This window comes from Ailuropoda melanoleuca, chromosome 5 (assembly GCF_002007445.2).
Source record: "Ailuropoda melanoleuca isolate Jingjing chromosome 5, ASM200744v2, whole genome shotgun sequence".
Taxonomy (NCBI): domain Eukaryota; kingdom Metazoa; phylum Chordata; class Mammalia; order Carnivora; family Ursidae; genus Ailuropoda; species Ailuropoda melanoleuca.
In genome coordinates, this window is record NC_048222.1 from 110,082,844 (window position 1) to 110,105,883 (window position 23,040).

Here is a 23,040-nt window from a genome sequence, read left to right on the forward strand (position 1 = left end):
CTTCAGAGTAAAGATAATGCCCTAGTTATAATAGTGCTTTAGCAAATGTGAAGGGATTTGTGTTAAAAGATATGTTTTAGGTGATAATGTCTGTTTTACTCCTAAAGGGAATCTAAGCTGGGCTAGTCAAATGTACCTTATCTATTGATGTTGTGTTAGTTAGCTCTTGGTGTACTAATGGTGTGTAACAAACAACCCTAATCTCTCAGTGCTATGTTATAACAACAAAACTCATTTCTTACTTGGTTATGACTTGGCTCTAGGTTGTCAGTTGGGTCCAGGCCTGCTCCATGTGTTCAGGCATGATGTCTTAGTGGAGTGCCAACATTCAAAAGGCCAAGCCAGACCTTGCAAGCACATTTAAAACCTCTGTTTGGGGGTGCCTGGGTGGCTTGGTCGGTTGAGTGTTCAGCTTTTGATTTCCACTCAGGTCATGATCTCAGGTTCCTGGGATGAGCCCTGCATCAGGCTCCAAGTCCAGTTCAGAGTCTACTTGTCCCACTCTTTCCCTCTACTCCTCCCCCAACTCATGCGCTCCCTCTCTCTTTCAGTTTCTCTTCTTCTCTCTCAAATAAATAAAATCTTTGAAAATAAATTAAATTAAATAAAACCACTGTTTGTGTCACGTTTATTCACGTTGTGTTGACCAAAACAAGTCATGATTAGGCTCCAGTATGACTGGAGTACAGAATCATTTTCTTCCCATGCAGGGTGGGTAGAGAAGAGTGGATATTTATTAAGCAATAACGGTAACCATAGGTGAATGCTGGTTTTCTTTTCCTTAGAGTAGTGGTTCTCATCTGGGAATGATTATGCCCCATAGGAGACATTTGGTATTGTCTGCAGATGTTTTTGATTGATACAACTGCTGGCATGGGGAGGATTGTAACTGACTAGTGGGTAGAGACCAGAGATGCTGCTAAATATCCTGTAATGCACAGGACACTCCCTGCCCCTGAGAGAATTATCCAGTGTACGCTATCACTAGTGCCCAGGCTGAGAAGACTTGCCATAAAACAGTAGTTCTAAAAATTTAACATGCATCAGAATCACCTATAGGATTTATTAAAAGACAGACTCTCAAAGGGGTTAACTCTGAAAGTTTCTGATATAGTAGGTCTAGAATTCCTAACAAGGTCCCAGATGATAATGATGCTGCTGGTCCAGGGATTATACTGTGAGAACCACTGCTTTAAGAATCAGTACATCGTATAAAAGTTTTTTTCTGGGTAATATCATTTGTGTGCATTATCATAGTACCTGTTAAAGCACTTATCACAGATTTGTCTTTTAGCTCTTTTGTTTGGACTAAAAGAATTGAGGTATAATACTGAGTGGGAAGCTTTGGAAAAGAAGTTTACCCTATGAGTCATGGCGTTGGCACATAAACAGATGTTTATAAAATGTTCTGTTTGTGAGACATATTTTGAAGAATTAGAAGCTGATAATCATACTTAGTACTCCAGAGGTGAAGATTTAGACTGATTGGTTCTTGACGGGATTGCAGAGATTGCACCTACTTAGTTGTACCGTTGTATTTTCATAAGCCGTATCTTAGAAACAAATTTAAAATAATTAGTCTTGCTTGAGTTACAGGACAGCTCTTATTCTGGATAAGTTATTCAGGTTTTTTGTTTAATGTTTATTTTGCTTGTTAAGAGCAAACACCATTTTATGAAATTCTTTGAGCTCCCACAGGTAAAATTGTGAAATGAAGAGAAAGAAAAACTACCCAAATAGCTAAAATAGTTAGTGACAAAAGGTCTTTTAATCATAGAACATTTAATGGTGGAGCTCTTAAGGAAGAGTCGTCTAATTGAGTTATCTTCTATTAGGGAATCTCATAAGCTGGTAAGAAAAGAAAGAGATTTAAAACTTAAGAACTCTTTATATTGGTAGCAAAACAACTTTTTATCTTATATCTTGCAGAAATATATATTCTGGATTAGCCTTAAAAATAATATATAAAGAAAGAATAGAAGCATGGTCTAAGGTAGCACTGTCCAATAGAAGTATAATGCATGTTGGATGTGTAGTTTAAATTGTTCTAATAGCTACATTAAAAAGGATACATTGGTGAAATTAATTGTAATAATATGTTTTTAATCCAATATAAGTGGACTTATTATTAATGAGATATTTTATATTTCTTACTAGTCTTCAAAAACCAATATGTATAGCAAATCTAAAGTTGAACTAGCCATATTTCAAGTGTTCAGTGGCCATATGTGGCTAGTGGCTGCCATATTGTACAGCACAGATCTAAGAGTTACAGAGTGAGTAATGGAGAGCTCAGTTTTTATATTTTAAGAAGATTTTCTTTGGGGCAATAGAAAGCTATTTTTTGAACATTTGCCTTGGTCACTGTCTGAATTCAGACCATGATCACTTGGAATGGCTTATCATGGCTTTCTCCCTTCCTGGCATTGAAGAATCTATCTAAAGATCCTAATCTGATTATTTCCTGATCATATGACTTACCTACTAAAAATTCTTCAGTAGGCTGGTGTATTTTTCAAGATAATTTATACTTCATCTCTTAGCGCCCTAGAGTCTGTATGATCTGACTCCTTCCATATGTGTCTGGCTTATTTCCTTATTCAACCCAATGTGTAGCCTGAGCTCCCAAAAGGACCTACCTTTGTTTCCTATAGATTCCACTTCTCTTTTCCCGAGCCATTACATGTTTTTCTCTTTACTGAATGCTTTTTAACCTTGCTCTTTTATCTCTCTACCTAGCTAACTCCTATTAGTACTTCAGAATTCATTGTAAAAATTACTTTCTTGGGGAGAACCTCTCTCATTCACTAGTATACACTGGAAAGGCAGCATGTGCAAATTTAAGATACAAATAACAGACTAGGGAGAGCATATTTGGATCACATGGAACAGACATAGGGTTAATATCTATAATAGTAGAAGAGTTGTAAATCAATAAAAAGACCAAAGTACGGTGAAAATATAGGAGATTATGAATAGGTATTTTCTATGAGAAGAAATATAAATGATAATGAAAGTTTGAAATACAATTTTTCACTTGTCAGTTTAGTAAATACTTTAAAGAATGATTGCATTTTAGCATGAGTACAGAGCAGACCTGTCCAACAGAAATTAATGCAAAACACATATGTAATTTAAAATTATCTAGTATCCATATTAAAACTTAAAAAGATACAATTAACTTTCATAATTTATTTTGCCTCATGATGTCCAAAATGATTTCAATATCTAATCAGTATAAAAACTTATTAAATAGATATTTCATATCTTCATACTAGGTCTTCAGAACCTAGTGTAAACATTTCAGAATACCCTAGTTTTTACAAGTTATGTAGAAGAATAGGTGTTTTTGTACATTATTGGTGAAGATGCATTTTGGAGATGAATTTGGCAATATTTGTGAAATTAAAAATTTAAATGACCAAGGGCTATATTCCTAGAAATCCATCCTCCAGAAATACTAATAAGGATTTAAAGATTATAATAGGTAGATGTTTACTGCAGTGTTGTTTGTAACAGGAAGACATTGGAAATAGCCTAAATGTCCTGTAGGGATTTCGTTAAATAATTATGGTATTTCCAGACAGTAAGATACTGTATAACCATTAAAAAATTTGGGAGCTGTTTAGGTTAACTGAGTTTTTATAGGAGTTAAATAAATATTAACACAATATAATCATGTAAAATACTTAGAATGTGTCTGGCACCTAGTAAATGTGATATCAGTGTTTGCTACTGTTATTATTAATTATTATTATTATTGATATGGAAGAATCTTCCAGATATGTTAAGTGAAAAAGAAATGCAAAGTGTAGAGCTATGTATGGTATATGCCATTATTTGTGTAGAGGGGAAAAAAGAATATATATGTATTTGCTTGTATATGTGTACTGTATCTGTGAAAGAGTATGTAAAAAACTGATAGCAGTGGAGAGAGAAATTAGATAGTGGGGGGGGTATAGAGACTTTCCACAGTGTTCTTTTTTCTATCTTTTGAATTTGATCCATGATGAGTATAGTACGTAGTGAAAAAATTAAAATGTAAGTTAAATTTATTTCTCTTAAATGTTTTTGAGAAATCCACACTTTACCATTAAATTATTTCTATAATTAATATGCATTATTATGGTTTTAATCAAGAAAAAACAATACAGGATATTTTTACTTCAGTTAATGCGGAATGACTAGATGATGTGAGATTCTGGGCAAATTTAATTTTTGATTAATCAAAAACAGTTTCAAAATGTATATGCCTTCTGAAAATATTTCTAAGTTGTCCTTTTTGTTGTCACAAGAAAGATATATGGCATATTGAACTTAATGCAATCTGATTTTGCAGGACATGAGGATCATTCCTACCTACCACCTTGTAGAAAGTGTAAAAAACTGGGTTTGAATACATGCTGTCTCTAGAGTATATTTCAAAGACATTCTTTAAAAATTAAAGCCGACAACCAAGAACACTTGCCCTAATATAAACTTTTGTCTGTGCAAGCGATATTCTAAGAGTTGAGGTCTGGTAAAGACGATGGAAGAATTCTAGTTAATTTAAATTTTAGAGTATTGACCATCCTGTTCATCACATTTTCTGGACCAATGTGAATGGTAATTTTATATTTGGAATATATAGCTCTTTCTTGTTTGTGAAAACTTACTGTCACTTGTGTTTTAGGATTTGGAGTGGATCAGTTACGAGATGACAATCTTGAAACTTATTGGCAATCAGATGGCTCCCAGCCTCATTTAGTAAACATCCAATTCAGGTAATACATTTTTGGATTATTCGATTTGTGTAGGTTAAGTGGACAAAGTGATCTACTGAAAGAAATATAGAAATTATAGTGAAATGCACCTAACTCTGGTTTTTATATAAGCCTTAAAATTATTTTTCTACTTCTCTAGATTGTGTTTTAAGTTTATTCAGTCTTGTCTTTTGTGAATTCTTTATAGTTCTTGACACAGTTCCTTTTGCATAGAGATGCTTTTCAGTGTGATATATTTTGAAAAATATGCTTTGCTTGTGACCCAAAGCAATGAATGCCTTAATTCATTGCATTAACTACATTTGTAGTGATATAGTAAGTTCTTTAGGTATAGTCTATTCACGTAATTCTCAAATTTGTATTTCCATTTGGAAAAAAATTATTTTAACCTAGAACCTCTAAGGACATTTTCAGTTTTGAAATGCTTACTTTCTTGGGGAAAGGAAAATGACCATATGTTTTTCAACTGCTTTGAATTTATTGAGCTAGATGGAAACCAGCTAACTTGGTTATCTTGCCTCATTTATATCATCTATTTTAACATTTTATAGCATTGTATTTTTAGTTGGCTTTTCTTTTTCTTGAATCTACAACCCCGAGATCAAGAGTCACATGCTCTACTGACTAAGCCACCAGGGGCCCCTTTAGTTTGTTTTTCACACTGAGGGTACAGATCAGCAAATTTCTTTTTTCTTTTCTTTTTCTTTTTTTTTTAAGATTTATTTATTTGTGAGAGAGAGTGTGAGCAAGTGCACAGAGGGCGAGGGAGAAGCAAACTCCCTGCTGAGCACGGAGTCCATTATGGGGCTTGATTCCAGGACCCTGGGATCATGCATGACCCGAGCTGCAGGCAGATGCTTATTTGACTGAGCCACCTAGGTGCCACAGATGAGCAAATTTCTTATGAAAAAGCCAAATAATAAGCATTTTATGCCTTCTGGGCTATTGGGTCTCTGATGCAACTGCTCAGGCCATTATTGCATGAAAGCAGCCATAGGCAAGGCACACTGGCTAAATTTAACTATACTTATTAAACTTCATCTTAAAAAAGTAGGTGGTGAGCAGAGTTCACCCAGTGGGTTGTAGTATGCCAACTCCTGTCCTTGTGTATTAAATATGTATATACCAGAAATAAAAACAGCACCTGATATTTTTTAAAGACTTAAAATATCAGATACTTTGCTAACATGCATTACCCATTCATTTCATTTAACCCGTACAGCTATTTTTATCCTTATTTTATAGTCTCAGAAGCAGCTAAGATAAATTAAGTAACTTACCCAAGGTTACACAGCAAATAAGAGTGGCAGAATTGCAACTGAACACAAGTACTCTGACGCCAGAGCCTGTGCTTTTAACCATTATACTATATAGCCTAGGGTAAATTTCTTTTCCGTGAGAATAAAGGCTATCCATCACTTAAAACTGGTATAATGAGTGTCCTAATATAATTGTATTATATTAGAATAGCAGGATTTTTTTTTTTTTTAGCAAATACAATTTTATACAGAAGGCCAGTGTTTTGAACAAATAATAATAAAACATCTGTTCTATATATTGAGCATTAAAAGTGTCAGGTATTGCATTATCTCATTAAAAGTTTAAATTTAATATTTAATAGTTGTTAATATATATCATTTGTAAATGGTCCTCAAGACATCTTTGTAAGATGTAGGTACTATCATTTTTCTCATTTTACAGATGAAAGAGCTAAAACTTAGAAAAATTAACTAACTTATTCAGGTCACACCCATGTGATTTAGCAGTCCTGACTTCAAAAACATTTTATAGTTAGTATTCAGCTGTTTCTCAACCACACTTATTAAAACAGTCAGGAACTTAAGGCCCTCCCTGCTTAACTCAGCCCTTGCCCTGGCTAGGGAAGCCTAAGGCTTTGAGGAACACATTTTTAAATAGCTGTTTTAGGAAAAGGGAAATTGACAAAGAATTTTGAAACAATCTCAGACTTAAAGAAAAGTTCCCAGTACAGAACAATTTTTTTCCCTGAATTGTTTCAAAGTAAGTTGCCAGTGTATGTCTCAGCTGTCCAGGATGCTTTTTGTATGTCATTCCTATAAAGAAAGACGTTCTTCTACATGACCACAATACATCCTTAGGAAATTAACATTGATACATTTAATTCTACTACCCCATTCCTGTTCTATCAATTGTGCCAGTAAAGTTGAATCACAGGTTGAATTTGGATGTCCCTTCTCTTTACTCTCCTTTAATCTGGAACATTTCTTCACTCTTTATTTGACTCGGCACTTTTGGAGATAATAGGCCATTTATTTTAAAGAATGTCCCTTAATTTTGGTTTCTTTGATCTTCATGAGTAACTTCAGGTTGTACATCTTTAGGAAAAGTAGCACAGAAGTGATGTTCTCTGCTTGTCATTGCATCTTACTACTTGGGGTACATGATTTGCATTTTGTCCCATTACTGATGATGTTTACTTGTATCATATGATTAAGGTATTATCTACCAAACTTCTCCACTGAAAAGTTTCCTTAATTTTATTCAAAATTATTACTATCAGCATGGACTCAGAGTTTAACTGTTTTACTCACCCGCTTTAAATCTATTATTATTATCTATTAAATCTATTTGCTGATCTGTACCCTCAATCTATTATTATCTATTAAGAAATATTATCTATTATTTCTGTCATCACTCAAATTGCCTCAGATTTGGCCAGTGGGAGTCCCCTCCAGTTGACACTATTACCTCTTGACAGTCTCTGTGATTATTTGAGCAATTTCTTTTGTTCTGGCACATGATTGTGTGCCCCATTTCTCCAAGATCGGGTGTGTTGTAGTGGAGAATAGTAGTTAGAAACCAGATCTTGTGGGGTGCCTGGGCGGCTTAGTCGGTTAAGCATCTGACTCTTGATTTCAGCTCAGGTCATGATCTCAGGGTCGTGAGATTAAGCTCCCTGCTCAGCGGTGAGTCTGCTTGAGTTTCTCTCTCTCCCTCTGCCCCCCACCCTTGCATACTCTCTCTCAAATAAATAAATCAAGAAAAAAAAGGAATGAAAGAAATCAGGTCTGGTACATTGAGCATACCCAGTACACAACATCTTGTATGGGGTGTGCTTATTGCTATGGGATGTTGCTATTTCTGAGCCTTCTCAGTAAGGGGATATATGGACAAAACACATACATACACAAACATATTTCTGTCTGTATTTATTTCTCTGTCTTCACACATATACAAATCATAAACTCATACCAACACTTCCAATTCTAATCCAGGGTAAACAGGGTTTATTTTAGTTTTTTCTCTTTCTATTCGTAAGCCAACCTTCTTTATGAATGAGAACCTGGTTGGTTCTCTTCTCCTTCCTTACTTATCTCATTAATCCCCCTGTATGTAACCAGTCTTCCGTTTCTCTCATTGTCCCCTCCCCAACACAGATACCCCTTTACCCCACCTAGGCTCTCAACCTGTCCTGTGCTGTTTTCTTTTCACTCTGTTCTTCCCTATTTGCAGATACCTTTTTTCCTGGTCTGGGCACTGGCATCTTACATCAGTCACTCCTTTGTGTGGGATGTTCTCTTCAGCTCACTTGGGCTTTGATGTTCATGCCAGGCCACTTTTCTAACCCTTCTTGCCTCCAGAACCTCACTGTATGGTATGAATGCCCTCTTTTATCTGCCTTTGGGCTTGACAGTCCATAATAGGCTACCTTATAATGTAGATGACTTCTCGCTCCACAAAGGCTCTTATATGCTGCATTGGGCCACCTTGTGGTGTGGATGTCTTCATCACCCCACTCAGTCTCTAACACCCCATACCTGGCTGCTGTCCTCTTCAGAGGTTCTGCTCACTTCCATGTAGGCTCTGACACTCTGTACTACACTTGATCCCTACCCTGTGTGAATGCACTCCTCACTTTTAACAGGTTCCAATATCCCATTTTTGTGCATGTGCCTATCTTGCTTGGTCCTTTCTAATAGCTTTAGGACTAAATCATTCAGAAAGGGGAAGTGCTTTTTATATAAAAAATAAAGAAGGTTCTTTTTTATATGAAAGTTTTGTATTAAAGTGGTTTCTAAAATCAAAGTGACCTTGGACACTTGTCCCTGTGTTAGTGGATAATAAACTATTATATTTTAAATAAATGAAATAATAGTAAACTATAATCCTATACTTAATCTGCATCCCTCTGCCCTCCTTTTCAAAAAAAAAAAAAATCATGAGCTCAAGATGGGAAAGAAGGACAAACCAAGAAGTGCAAAGGATCTTTAGTAATTTTGGTTGACAGTAAGTTTAATCTTAGTTAATGTAGTGAGTTACGTATCAGAAAAATTTGGGGGGCTCCTGGGTGGCGCAGTCAGTTAAGCCTCTGCCTTTGGCTTGGGTCATCATCCCAGGGTCCTGGAATCGAGCCCCATGTCGGGGGTCACTGCTCAGTGGGGAACCTGCTTCTCCTCCCCCTCCTCTCATGTGCACTCTCTGTTACTGTCTCTCTCTCTCAAATAAATAAAATCCTAAAAAAATTTTTTTTTGAATCTGGGTATTTAGCTGGTACAGATGGTTAAATCTTTTGACCCTCTAAGCTCATTTTTAGCCCTATGGGCTTATGATTCTGATTATGTCTAATTAAAATACATTATTTTTTACTTTGCTATATGCTTACTGTGCTACTTTGTGAAATAGCTTTAAATGTTAGAATATCTCTAAATTCAGGAATAGACACACTAGCAACTGAAGTGTCATGTAGGGCTCATGTACTCAACATCCACTTTTTTTTTTTTTTAAAGAGTTTATTAGAGAGCAATCAAGAGAGAGAGTGAGAGAGCATGAGTGGAGGGGGGAGGAGCAGAGGGAGAGGGAGAAGCAGAATCCCCACTGAGCCAGAAGCCCAATGTGGGACTTGATCCCAAGGGTCCAGGATCATGATCTGAGCCAAAGTCAGATGCTTAACCGACTGAGCCACCCAGGGGCCCCTCAGCATCCACTTTAATTTGGAAAACTTTCATATTTCTCTGCTTTTCTTTAGAGGAATGTACTGTTTCTACGGCCTTGCCAGAAATTTACAAAGAAATAATCTTCATGAAAATTTGAATTAGATTTAAAACTGTTATCTGTTAAATAAATGAAGAGAAAAGACTCACCCGCCAAAAGAAAGAATCTCAGCAGTTAGGGAAAAAATGCTAAGGCAAAGAAGGGAAAGGGACATACATCCTAAAAAAATGAAATATCCTTTGAGTGAATAATGCTGTAATTAAATGGAAAATTGGGAAGTTTTTTGCCTTTTCTGTTTATAAAGGCAGTACTCTTGGGAAGAATTTTTAAATTTGTTAATAATTGTCAAAGAAAAATTAGTGTAGTTTAATATGGAACATTTAAAGTACATACCAGTTTAAAAGGGTAAGTAATAAAATATTAAGCTGAGCAGGAACAAAATAAAATTTCTGCTTGCTTTTGGTTTGCCTTCATCAAAATTTCTGCAAATTTTATTAAATATGATCTCGTCATTTTTATAATGATGATAAAAATATATGCCATTCATAATTATATACCATTTATAATGATTTTCATGTCATGAAGAAATTTATTGAAATAGTGTAAAACAGAAGAATGATAAGTACAATACTGAAAGTTATAGTGGCTTGTTTTGTTTTGAAGAGAAAGGTTGATAGTTTAACAGTGAGATAAATGATAAATTCCCCCCCCCCCCAAATCAACATTTCCTAGAATCTAGTTGAAGGGGAGAACATTGATAGTCATAAATTCCAGTATCATTTAAAACACTGAACAAAAAGAACTTTATAAATTTAATAATAACCTTCACACACACACACGTATCAACACATGTATGGTTATCAGTTGATTAAGTCAAATCATACAAATTAGTTTCCCCATTTCCCCAAATTGCTGACTGTTCATAACTTTTATGCTTTAGAAAATTTTATAAAGTCTATACTTTTTGCTCCATCATCTCTGTTGATTAGTTCTAGGTTTGTAAACAATACCCATTAACAGGTGAACACCAGGACCTAGCTCATGGCAGCACTGTAGTTTCACACTTAGACATCTTTGTTAAAAAGGATTTGTACAGTTATTGAATAGTTTATTGCATTTCTTCCTTATTTTCAAAAAGTAGAGCAAATGAAATCAAAGTGCTGATGCCATTAAAAATATATTAGGTACTAAGCTTATTAATAATTTAAGACAATTGCAACTGCATTAGAAATTGTTTACCTCAACCAGATATTTATTGGACTTTCCCAGTCAGCTACACATTGAATTATGAATGCAAAATATTAAAGGAAGTGTTAGAAATTTATTGTCAGAGATTATGACTAAAACGTGATGTAATTTAGCATTGGATAACTTTTTTTAGCTCTTAAGAACTGACTTTCATACTGCCATTATGTAAGCTCCGTGTTTAATTTTCTTCCATTTGCTTTCCATATGTGTGTTCAGGAGTACTTTATGTACTAAAGAAAGGACTGTGTATTGAAAAAAAATTATATTACAAATAAGCGTGAAAGAGTTTCAGTGTGGATTTTATGCAGTTGACCCTTGCACAACAAAAGGGGTTAGGGGCTCCCCTGCACCTGTAACTTTTGAATCCCCAAAAACTTAACTACTAATAAATAGCCTGCTGTTGACTGGAATCCTTCTCGATAATATAGATGATTAAAACATATTATTATGTTATGTGTATCATCCACTGTATTCTTACAATAAAGTAGGCTAGAAAAAAGAAAATGTTATTAAGAAACTCATAAGGAAGAGAAAATACATTGACGGTGTTGTATTTATTGAAAAAAATCTAAGAATGAGTGGACCTGTACAGTTTAAACTCAAGTTGTTCAAGGGTCAACTGTATTTTGTTAACATGAAACAGAATATTTGACTCCATAGATGTTCTTCCCTTCACAGAGAAATAAGCAACTTTTAATTCCGTAGCAGTTTCTTCACTAGTTGAACATGTAGATTTTAGGAATAACTGGTATGTATTATTGCTGTGTCGAGATGGACTTGAAGTATGTAATAACAAAGTAGCATTTACTTTTATACCTCATTGTTCTTTTTAATTATTTAATTCATTGTTCTTTAAAAAATTCTTTTTAATTTTAAACTTTCCTTGCCCTGGATGAGAACTTTGTAGGAAATAGGTATGACATTTTTGGGTAATATATACAGTTCTCTGTTCATTTCAAATAGCAAAACAGACTAGAAATTAAAACATTCCATCCTAGCTGTAATGAAATAAGCTAGTAGTCCTAGCTAATAGTGAAAGCCTCAGATTTGATTGTTTTTTTTTTAAGATTTCTTCCTCTCCCTAATCTTCAGTCTATTGTAAATGGAATAAGAAGATGTGGTTTGCTTTTCTTTCCATACTTAGGTTTTATTTGTCTTCTTCCGTATTTTTAACTAATTCTGAACTCTCTAGGCCTGCAGGGATGGGAATGGAGAAGGAAAACGTATAGTTGCTAATTCTGTCTTTGTGATCTAGCACTGGTGCTCTCTTTACTTGGCTGTATGTTTAAAGCAAATCTGTCTTATGGATGCTTTTGTGGGTTGAGAGAATCTACTTCCACAATCGTTTAATGCTATACATGATTCACCTGCAATTCTCTTGATAAAGGTGGATTTATCATTTACTCCTTCCTCAAATCCTAGGCCTCTGGTGATTCCTGTAGCTTCCTGCTGAGGACTGTTTTTTCTTTCTGGACAGAAATTAATATAACTCTTTAGGTTATCAGGTTGATGAAATTCCCTTCTATTTCTAGTGTGCTGAGGCTTTTTAAAAAATAAATAGGTATTGGAATTTCTCAAATGCTACTTCTATGATCATATGGTTTCTTCTTTAGTCTGTTGAGATGGCAAATTTCATTGTTTTTTTATTGTAAAATATACATAACATTTACCATTTTAAGTGTATAGTTCGGTGGTATTAAGTACATTCACATTTTTATACCATCACCCACTGTCCATATCTAGAACTTATCATTCCAAACCAAAACGCTACACCCATTAAACAATAACTCTCCATTCCTTCCTTTCCCCAGTTGATGATCAACACTGTTATGCTTTTCTTTCTCTGTTTTTAACGGTTTTTCTTTTTATTAATCTGTACTTAACCTCTCTATGTATTTAACTATTCTAGGTATCTCATATAAATGGAATCATACAGTATTTGTCCTCTGGTATCTAGCTTAACTTAGCATGTTTTCAAGGTCCATCCATGTTGTAGCATGTATCAGAATTTCATTTCCTTTTGAGTCTGAATAATATTCCATTGTATGTATATACCACATTTTGTGTATCCATTCATCCATCAGTGGATGTTTGGGTTTTTTTCACCTTATGGCTATTGTAAATAATGCTGCTGTGAACGTGGGTGTACAAGTATCTGTTTTGAGTCTTGGCTTTCAGTTATTTTTGTGAATATACTCAGAAGTGGAATTGTCTGGTCAGTGGTAATTCTGTTTGATTTTTTTGAGTACCACCATACTGATTTTCACAGCAGCTGCACCATTGTACATCCCCCAACACTGTACAAGCATTTCAGTTTTTCCAATCTACACCAACATGTGTTTCCTTTCTTTTTTCTATTCTTTTTTCTTTCCTTTTTCTTTTCCTTCTTCCCTTTCCTTTCCTTTCCTTTCCTTTCCTTTCCTTTCCTTTCCTTTCCTTTCCTTTCCTTTCCTTTCCTTTTTTCTTTTCCTTTTCTGTCCTTTTCTTTTCCCTTTTCTTTTTTCTTTTCTTTCTTTTTTCTGTTCTCTTTCCTTTTCTTTTTCTTCTTTCCTTTTCTTTCTTTTCTTTCCTCCCCTTCCTTCCTTCCTTTTTTTTTTTTTATTAGATCCATCCTAATGGGTGTGAAGTGGTATCTCATTATGGTTTTGATTTCCATTTCTTCAGTGATTAGTGATGTTGAGCCTCTTTTCATGGGCTTATTGGCCATTTGGTATCTTCTTTGGAGAAATGGCTGTTCAACTCCTTTGCCCATTTTTGAATTGGGTTTTTGTTTGCTTATTGAGTTTTAGGAGTTCTTTATATATTCTGGATATTAATCCTTTATCAGATATATGATTTTCTGATATTTTCTCCCAGTCTGTGAGTTGCCTTTTCACATGTTTTTAATCACAAGTTTTTAATTTCGGTTTGTCTATTTTGCACATTGTTTGTGCTTTTGGTGTTATATCTCATCATTTGGTTTTTAAGTGTTTTTTAAAATTTATTATTGCTTTTCTGTTACCAGTATTTTGTTGAAGAATTTTATGTTTCTATTCATCAGGGATTTTGGTTTATCATTTCTGTTTATTATTCTTAGTCTGATTTTGTTATTGGATAATACTGGCCCCATAAATAGTGAATTGGAAAGTGTTTCCCCCTCTGTTGTCTGAGAGTTCAAGTAGAATTTCTATTATTTCTTCCTCAGATGTTTGATGGAATTTGCCATTGAGACCATCTGTTCCCAGCATTTGCTTTGTGAGAAGTTTTTTTTTATGAAGTCTGATTTCTGTTTTTTTGAATCAGTTTTGAAAATTTGTGTTTTTCAAAGAATTTGTTCCATTTTATCTAAATTATTTTAATTTATTGGCCTAAAGTTTTTCTAATATTCAATTACTAACTTTAATTTCTGTTGAAACTGTAGTAATATCTTTTCTTTTATATCTGGTATTGATAATTTTTATCATTTCTTTTTTTGGTGTCTCTAGTCAGACTGGCTAGAGATTTATCAATTTTACTGATCTTTTTTATAGTTGCTAGTTTCAGCTTTTTATTTAAATTCTAGTTAGTTATCATATAGTGTAATATTGGTTTCAGGAGTAGAATTTAGTGATTCATTACTTATATATAACACCCAGTGCTCATCACAAGTGCTCTCCTTAATACCCATCATCCATTTAGCCCATCCCCCCCCCCTTCCTCTCCATCAACCCTCAGTTTGTTCTCTATAGCTAAGAGTCCCTTATGGCTTGCCTTCCTCTCTTTTTTCCCCCTTCCCCTATGTTCATCATTTTTGTTTCTTAAATTCCACATGAATGAAATCATATGGTATTTGTCTTTCTCTGATTGACGTGTTTTGCTTAGCATAATACACTTTAGCTCTGTCCACTTTGTTACAAATGGCAAGAGTTCATTCTTTTTGATGGCTGAGTAATATTCCATTGTGTGTGTGCGTGCATGCGCGCGTGCCGCATCTTTTTTATTGTAGTTTTTAAAATTTTATTTAAAATTAATTAATTAACATATACTGTATTATTAGTTTCAGAGGTAGAATTTACTGATTCATCAATTGCATATAACACCCAGTGCTCATTACTTCAAGTGTCCTTCTTAATGCCCATCACGCAGTTACCCTATTCCCTTCCAGCCTCCCCTCCAGCAGCCCTCAATTTGTTTCCTGTAGTTAAGAGTCTCTTATGGTTTTTCTCCCTCTCTGATTTCATCTTATTTTATTTTTCCCTCCCTTCCCCTATGTTCATCTGCTCTGTTTCTTAAATTCAACATATGAGTGAAATCATATAATTGTCTTTCTCTGATTGACATATTTTAGTTAGCGTAGTACCCTCTAGTTCCAGCCATATCATTGCAAATGGTAAGATTTCATTTTTTGATGGGTGAGTAATATTCCATTGTATATATACATACCACATCTTCTTTATCCATTCACCTGTCAATGGACATCTGGGCTCTTTCCCTATTTTGGCTATTGTGGACATTGCTGCTATAAACATTGGGGTGCAGTTGCCCCTTTGAATCACTATGTTTGTACTTTTTTTTTTTTTTTTTTAGATTTTATTTATTTGTTTGTCAGAGAGAGAGAGAGCAAGCACGAGCAGGGGGAGTGGCAGTCAGAGGGAGAAGCAGGCTCCCTGCTGAGCAAGGAGCCTGATGTGGAACTCAATCCCAGGACCCTGGGATCATGACCTGAGCCAAAGGCACTTAACTGACTGAGCCACCCAGGTGTTCCACTGTGTTTGTATCCTTTGGATAAATATGAAGTAGTGAAATTGCTGGGTCATAGGGTAGCTCTATTTTCAACTTTTTAAGGAACCTCCATACTGTAGCTAGCTAGTAGTTTGGTGAGAATTTTTGCATCCATGTTCATCAGGGATATTCGTCTGTAATTCTCCTTTTTGGTGGGTCTTTGTCTGGCTTTGGGATCACAGTAATGCTGGCCTCATAGAATGAGTTTGGAAATTTTCTGTATGCCAAATCTTCTTTATCTATTCATCAGTTGATGGACATTTGGGCTCTTTCCATAATTTGGCTATTGTTGATATCAATTTTACTGCTCTTTACTATTAGCTTATTAAGTATACATCTTTATTTTATTTGATGTTTTAAAATGTTAGTGGTTCTAAGATTTACAATATGCATCTTTAACTTATCACAGTCTACCTTCAAATAATATTCTAACATTTCACGTATGATACAAGAATCTTAAACTCTTTACTCTCATTTCCCCATTTTCCTTTATGTTGCTGTTATATGTACTTTATTTCTCCATTTCTTTAAAGCCCACAACATATTGCTTTAAACAGTTATCTTTAGAAAAATTTATTTTTATTTTATTTTTTTATTTTTTTAAAGATTTTATTTATTTGTCAGAGAGAGAGAGAGAGCACAAAGAGGGGTAGCAGCAGGCAGAGGGAGAAGCAGGCTCCCCACTGAGCAAGGAGCCCAATGTGGGACTTGATCCCAGGACTCTGGGATCATGACCTGAGCCAAAGGAAGACGCTTAACTGACTGAGACACCCAGGTGTCCCTTTAGAAAAAATTTTAAATCTGAAAAATATTTTCTATTCACTTACGTATTTATTATTTCCAGTACTCTTTATTATTTTCATAGATTCACACTTCTATTTCATATTTTCCTTCCTTCTGAAGAACTTTAACATTGTGCAGATTTGTTGGTGATCAATTCTCATAGCTTTTGCTTGTTTGTAAATGTCTCTATTTTGTCTTTATTTTACTTACTTATTTTTTTAAAGATTTATTTATTTATTTTTGGAGAGAGTGAGCGAGCGAGAGAGAGCGCGTGATTTGGGGTGGGGGAGGGCAGAGGAAGAGAGAGAGAATCTCCAGCAGATTTCCTGCTGACCAGGCACTGGACACGGGGCTTGAGATCATGACCTCAGCTGAAATCAAGAGTCAGATGCTTAACTGACTGAGCTACCCAGGCGCCCCTATTCTGTCTTTATTTTTAAAATATACTTCACTGGATACTGAATTCTAGGTTGTTTCTTTAACACTTTAAAGTTGCTGTTCTATCATTGTTTCTGATATGAAGTTTGTTGTCTTTCTTATCTTTGTTTCTCTGTATATAATGTGTCTCCTCATCCCCCCCTGCTGCTTTAAGATTTTTTTCTTTATCACTATTTTTTTTAAAGCAGTGTAATTATGACTTATTTTAATGTGGATTTCTTTGTATTTATCCTTCTTGTAGTTCATTGAACTTCATGAATCTGTGGGTACTTTTCATTGAATTTGGAAAAATTTTGGCTATAATTCTTTCAAATCATTTCTATCTAACCCCTCTTTTTCCTAGGACTCCAATTACATGTTAGTCTGCTTTATACTGCTTCACAAATCACTGATATTCTATTTATTTTAATGAGGGATGAGAGCTTTTTGTTTTCTATGGTTAATTTTGGAGAGTTTCTGTAGTTATATCATTATGTCCACAGTCTTCTGCAATGTTTAAACTGCTGTTAATTCCATCCAGTGAATTTTTTATTTCAGATTTTTTTATGTCTACAAATTCCATTTTTAAAAATATTTTTCATCTCTCCTATTGTGCTTGTGTTTTCTTTTAATTCTTTGAGCACCTTTATGACAGACTATTTTCCAGTATGTTCATTCTTTTCTTTTTTTAAAAAAAGATTCTATTTATTTGAAAGAGAGAGAGAGTGTGTGTGTGAAAGCACCAGAGAGACCACGAGTGGGGGGAGGGGCAGAGGGAGAGGGAGAAGCAGACTCCCCACTAGCAAGGAGCCTGATGCGGGGCTCGATCCCAGGACGCCGGGACCATGATCTGAGCCAAAGACAGATGCTTAATCGACTGAGCCACGCAGGTGCCCCACAACATTGTTTTCAATTGCACATGCCATTCTACAACTTTGCTACTGCCTAATCAAGAGATGGCATCCATGTCTCCTCACTTGAAACTGGTCAGGCCCTTGTGGATCTGTTGCCTGAGAATATGGATGTTATGACACTGTTATTTCTAAGCCTGGGTCATAAAAAGTGTACAACTTCTACCTTGTTTTCTCTCTTTTATGTGATTCTCTCTGTGATACCCACCTACCATGCTATGAGAAAACCCACATCAAATGGAGAAACCCATGAGGAAATGAACCAAAGGCCAAACAAAGCCTTAGCTAATTAGCTCCCAGCCAATAACCAGCACCAGCTTTTCAACCATATTAATGAGCTGTCTTGGAAGCAGATCCTTTAGATCTCCAGTCAAGTTGCCACACCTAATGCTGTGTAGGACTTCCCTCCGAGCCTTGCCCAAATTCCAGATTCATAAACAAAATAATGATTATTTTTTAAGCTACAGGTTTTGAATGGTTTGCTGTAAACCTGTAGGTATTTGTATTTTCTCTTTTAATTCCTTATCTTTTAATTCTGTCATCTTTGTCTTTTCCATATCTTTATTGACTGATTTTTTTTCCTCACTGTGGGTCACATTTTTCTGATTCTTTGTAGTTTTGATTGAATGCTGGATTTAGTAAATTTTGTTGAGTGCTATGTAGTGTTTTGTTTTATTTTTTATTTATTTATTTTTTTAAAGATTTTTTAATTTCTTTATTCGACAGAGATAGAGACAGCCAGCAAGAGAGGGAACACAAGCAGGGGGAGTGGGAGAGGAACAAGCAGGCTCATAGAGGAAGAGCCTGATGTGGGGCTCGATCCCAGAACGCCGGGATCACGCCCTGAGCCGAAGGCAGATGCTTAACCGCTGTGCCACCCAGGTGCCCCAGTGTTTTGTTTTAAAAGAGGATTGGACTTTGTTCTGGCAGGCAGTTAAGTTATTTAAGAATTAACTTGATCTTTTTGAACGTTCACCTCTTTACAGTGGGACTAGAGTACCTTTTACTCTTGGGTGGGGTTCAGCAAACTTTTTTTGTAATCAGATAGTAAATATTTTAGGCCTTGCAAACCATATTTTAGGTTGTTGCAGCTGTTCATATTTGTAGTGCAAAGCAGCTGTGGACAGCAGGTAAATGAATAGGTGATTCTTTGTTTAAATAAAACTTTATTTACAGGAATAAGCGGTGGGCCACATTCGGCCTGTGAGCACTGTTTTGCTGATCCCTGCTCTTGGGCAGTAGTTCTTCAACTTTTTTGGTTTTTAGTACCACTTCAAACTTTTATTTAGGTCTCCAAAGATCTTTTGCTTATTTTTATATCAGTATTTACTGTATTAGAAATTATAGCTGAAGAATTTTAGAGTCTTAATTCATCTAAAATTGAATAATGATTAACTTATTATATGCTTGCATAAATAACATTTTTTTAATGAAAAATAACTGTCTCTTCCAAAACAAAAATAGTGAGAATAATGTTATTGATTTGCTTTTTTGGTGTGAATGTCTTACATGTCTGGCTTAAGAGAGAACAGCTGGAGTCTCATATGTGCTTCTTCATTAAATCTTTTGCAACATCCCATTTCAGATAGCATTTGGAACACTCCACTGTGTACTCATAAGAGAATGATTCTGAAAAAGGCAAGTAACATCTTAGTATTATTAGAAAAATAGTTGTGACCTTGTTGATCCCCTGAAAGGGTCTTGAAGTCCTCCACAGGTCCCCAGACCACACTTACCTTGGGCAAGATTAGCCTCAAGTATGCTAAGCCCTGACCCTTCTGGGATCTCAACTGAATGTGCTAGATATTTGAGGAGGTATTCGTACTCTCCACTTTGGTTGTTGGGAACTCCAGTGATTCCCTACCCTTTGTGACTTCTGGGAATTGTTTAGCTTACTGCTTCCCAGTAATTGTTCCTTTCCCAGCAACTGCTGTTCTTTGCTTGTCTTTGTAGAGTTTCACCGTATGCATGTGCAGGACACTCTGTGAGACTTCTGGAGTTTTTCCGCAGGACAGCTCCTTCCTCAGCGTAGGGAGACTGAAAGAGTCTATTAGGCTGTGCTCTCCCTGCATTGCAGCCTACAGGTTGCCTTCAGTCAGAAAGCCCAGTTGTTCATAGGGCTCACCTCATGCATATGCATTCTCTCAGGATTCTTAGTGCTGCCTGTTGTTTAGTGTCTGCAGGTGGTGGTTTCGTATGTGTTGTCGGCATTTAGTTGTTTATGGTGGGGGGAGGGGTGAGTCCTGTAGCAGTTATTTCTTTGTGTGCAGACATCCCTGACTGTTTTGGTTTTGTTTTTAACCATATCTGCTGAAACAATTACACAGAGGTCTTATATGTCCTATTAAAACATTATATTTGTTGTCTTGGCCTTCAATAAAAACTTTCATTTTAGTGTTCTGTTCATATTGATGAAAAATAACTTTTACACAAAGGGGACATTTTCCACCATTGTATGAGGAACGAAGAATGTTATCATTAATTATATATGTAAACCATTTGTTTGCCTTTTGTTTTAGGCAAGTACGTGGGCTCTTTATGTCTCAGTCTCTTAGTAATAATGCATCTAGCATGTTAACAGGAAATGATAAACAGAATATTATAACTTTTGTGTTTTAGTTTTAAGTCTTGTACCTCAGGAGTTAGTAGCTACTCTTATATGCGGTAGTCATACAGACACAGATTCAAATTCTGGCTCTGTGCTTTAGTAGATGTGTAAATGAGACTGTTCGCTTATCCTGAATCTGAGCCTCTGTTTTCTTGTCTGTAAAGTGGGCATAATAATGCTGTATTAAATAGGAATGAGAGCTTCTGGTAACAGAGCTCCAGATGCTACTGCTGCTGCTGCTGCTTTTCTTTTCTTTCTTTCTTTCTTTCTTTCTTTCTTTCTTTCTTTCTCTTTCCTTCCTTCCTTCCTTCCTTCTTTCTTTTTTTTCTTTTTTTGTTAATAGAGCTTCTAATAACAGTGCTTTAAACAAGGTGGAAATTTATATTCTCTTTCTCTTCATATAAGAAGAACCTGGCAATTCAGGAGTGGTATGACAGCCCCACAGAGTATGTATTGTGGACCCAGATTCCTTCTCTTTCCATTCTACCATTCTTAACTCAAGAGTTCTTTCCTCAAGGTCACCTCATAATTCTATTCTCAGGGTCACCTCAGAATTCTACTAGAATTCTACCCAGCATGTCCATATCCCAGGCAGCAGGAAGGAGTATGTGGGGAAAGGCAAAAGGGGCATGTCTTCCTTTAAAGAAACTTTATAAAATATAGTCATTTGATTAAAATCTTACTGGCCATCACTTAGTCATGTGATCATACCTAGCTTTAAGGGAAGCTGGGGAGTATAGTCTTTTAGCAGGATGCTATGAAGAAGGAAGGGAAAAGGGGCTGTTAGATTGGCATCCAGGAGCATCTGTCACTACTGTCTTGTCTTGCAATTTCATGGGTTCCCAATGAACTGAGAAATTATCCAGGAGTCGGCAGGTGGAGACCAAAATATCACCCTTGTAAAACTGACAAAGCTGATTCTTGAGAAAGGGACTGACATCTGCAGTTAAGTGTGTTTCCTAATATTGAACCCTAGCATTAAACAGACTTGTCCATACAGTCATGAAAGTGCTAGGCCAGGTAGAGCCTGCCCCTATTAAATTTGTGGCATGAAGGAACAAAGTCAATGTGTGTGTCCTGCCAGCAGCTCTTTCTCAGCAGAAAGGGAGGGTGGGTGAGGACTAGAGAGGCTGGGAGTGTTACTTATGTCGTCAGAAATGGGGAAGTGTTACCCTTTCCCTTCTCCCTTCCTACAATACTTTATCCTAAGAGTTTAGCGTGGTGCTTGGCATTGAGTAAGCATTCAGTATATGGTGATTATTATTATAATGATGATTAGAGCAATTTGAGTAGCCACCACAATGTCTCAGAATCTGTGCATTAAATCTTCCCACATGGGTTTCTGTTTGACATGTATCATGGTTTCTGTGCGATATTTATTTATTTTTTAGTTCACCATGAGACAAAATTGATAAATAATTTTAAAAGGCTATATAGGTACCTTTTAGGGTAACAGTTTTTAAACTTTTGGTGAGGTCACAGTTTCCTTTGCAAATGCAATGAAATTATGTAGATAGCATAAATTGTACATATGCTTTCTGGGAATACATGGATCTTAAGAACTTATGGCACATAAAATTTAATGAGCTACAGATACCTCCACATTACTGTAAACTGGTATCAATGACTGTTGAATAAGTTAAGTACAATTAATTAATAGGAAGGTGAGAGTGGTTAAAATTATGTGAGGCAGACGGACAGACAGATGTTTCAGCTCCAACTGCTCCCACCTATTAGCTTTTTTACCCTAAGCCAGTTACTATTAACCTGGGTGTTACTGTTTTGTTTTGTTTTTTTTTTAATCAGTAAAATGAAGGTGATAATAACTTCTATATCCAACGTAGTGGAGTAAATGAAATAATACATAGAAAGCCTTAACTTCTGGGCCAGAATATTCACTTGCTCTTTTCTACTGTTGATGTTGTTTTTATAGTCATTTTTGTTGTTACCCTTCTTTGTCTTTCTGACCTCACCCTGATTATCTTGGAGGTTCCAGTGACTAAGTTATCTTGAATTTCATAACTTGGAGATAAAATTATTCTGAGCAAACAGCTTGGTCCTTTAGATCTGTTTTTGTTAAAAAAGAAAAGCAGAAGTCCTCAAGAGTAATCTTCGTGATCTTTGATCTCTCCATAATAAGAAAGACCTTTCACAGCCTGCTTCTGGCTCATCAGGGAAAAGATCTTTTGTATGCCCTTCAGAATTTCTCCTTTTTCCCTTGCTTCCTCTCATGTCTCCTTCCTGGCCCACCAGAAAGAGAAAGATGTCAGTTTGATACCTCTGGCCTCTTCTGAAAACCTGGTAATGGTATTTATCCTGTCAGCAGTTCCTGGGTATTTAGTGTTTTACATCTTGATCCGTCTTTATTATTTGAGGGAAAGTCCTTAACTTTCCCCATTCCTTCCTGATGAATAGCTTGGGCTATAGAAGTTTGGTCCCCTTACTAAGAGCTACAGATCCCCTGCTGTTTTTATAGGTTGACTTTTGACACAGGCTACTTCTGTTCAAGGAGCTCATTGTTATTAAGTTAGTGCCAGTTTATACCAGAACTTAACTTTTAAAGCACATTTAAATAGACTTCTTAATGGTTTTTGTGGTT

At 35.6% G+C, this 23,040-nt stretch overlaps 1 protein-coding gene across 4 annotated transcripts in view; it reads left to right on the forward strand.

The window, feature by feature from the left end:
* Nucleotides 1-23,040, forward strand: part of ANAPC10 (anaphase promoting complex subunit 10) — a 240,135-nt gene that overhangs the window by 13,779 nt on the left and 203,316 nt on the right. For all 4 annotated transcript variants that reach the window (XM_034661564.1, XM_034661565.1, XM_002916234.4 and 1 more), the window contains exon 3: nt 4,673-4,763. In XM_034661564.1, coding sequence (XP_034517455.1) covers nt 4,673-4,763 — 91 coding nt within the window. The remainder of the gene's footprint in view (nt 1-4,672; nt 4,764-23,040) is intronic.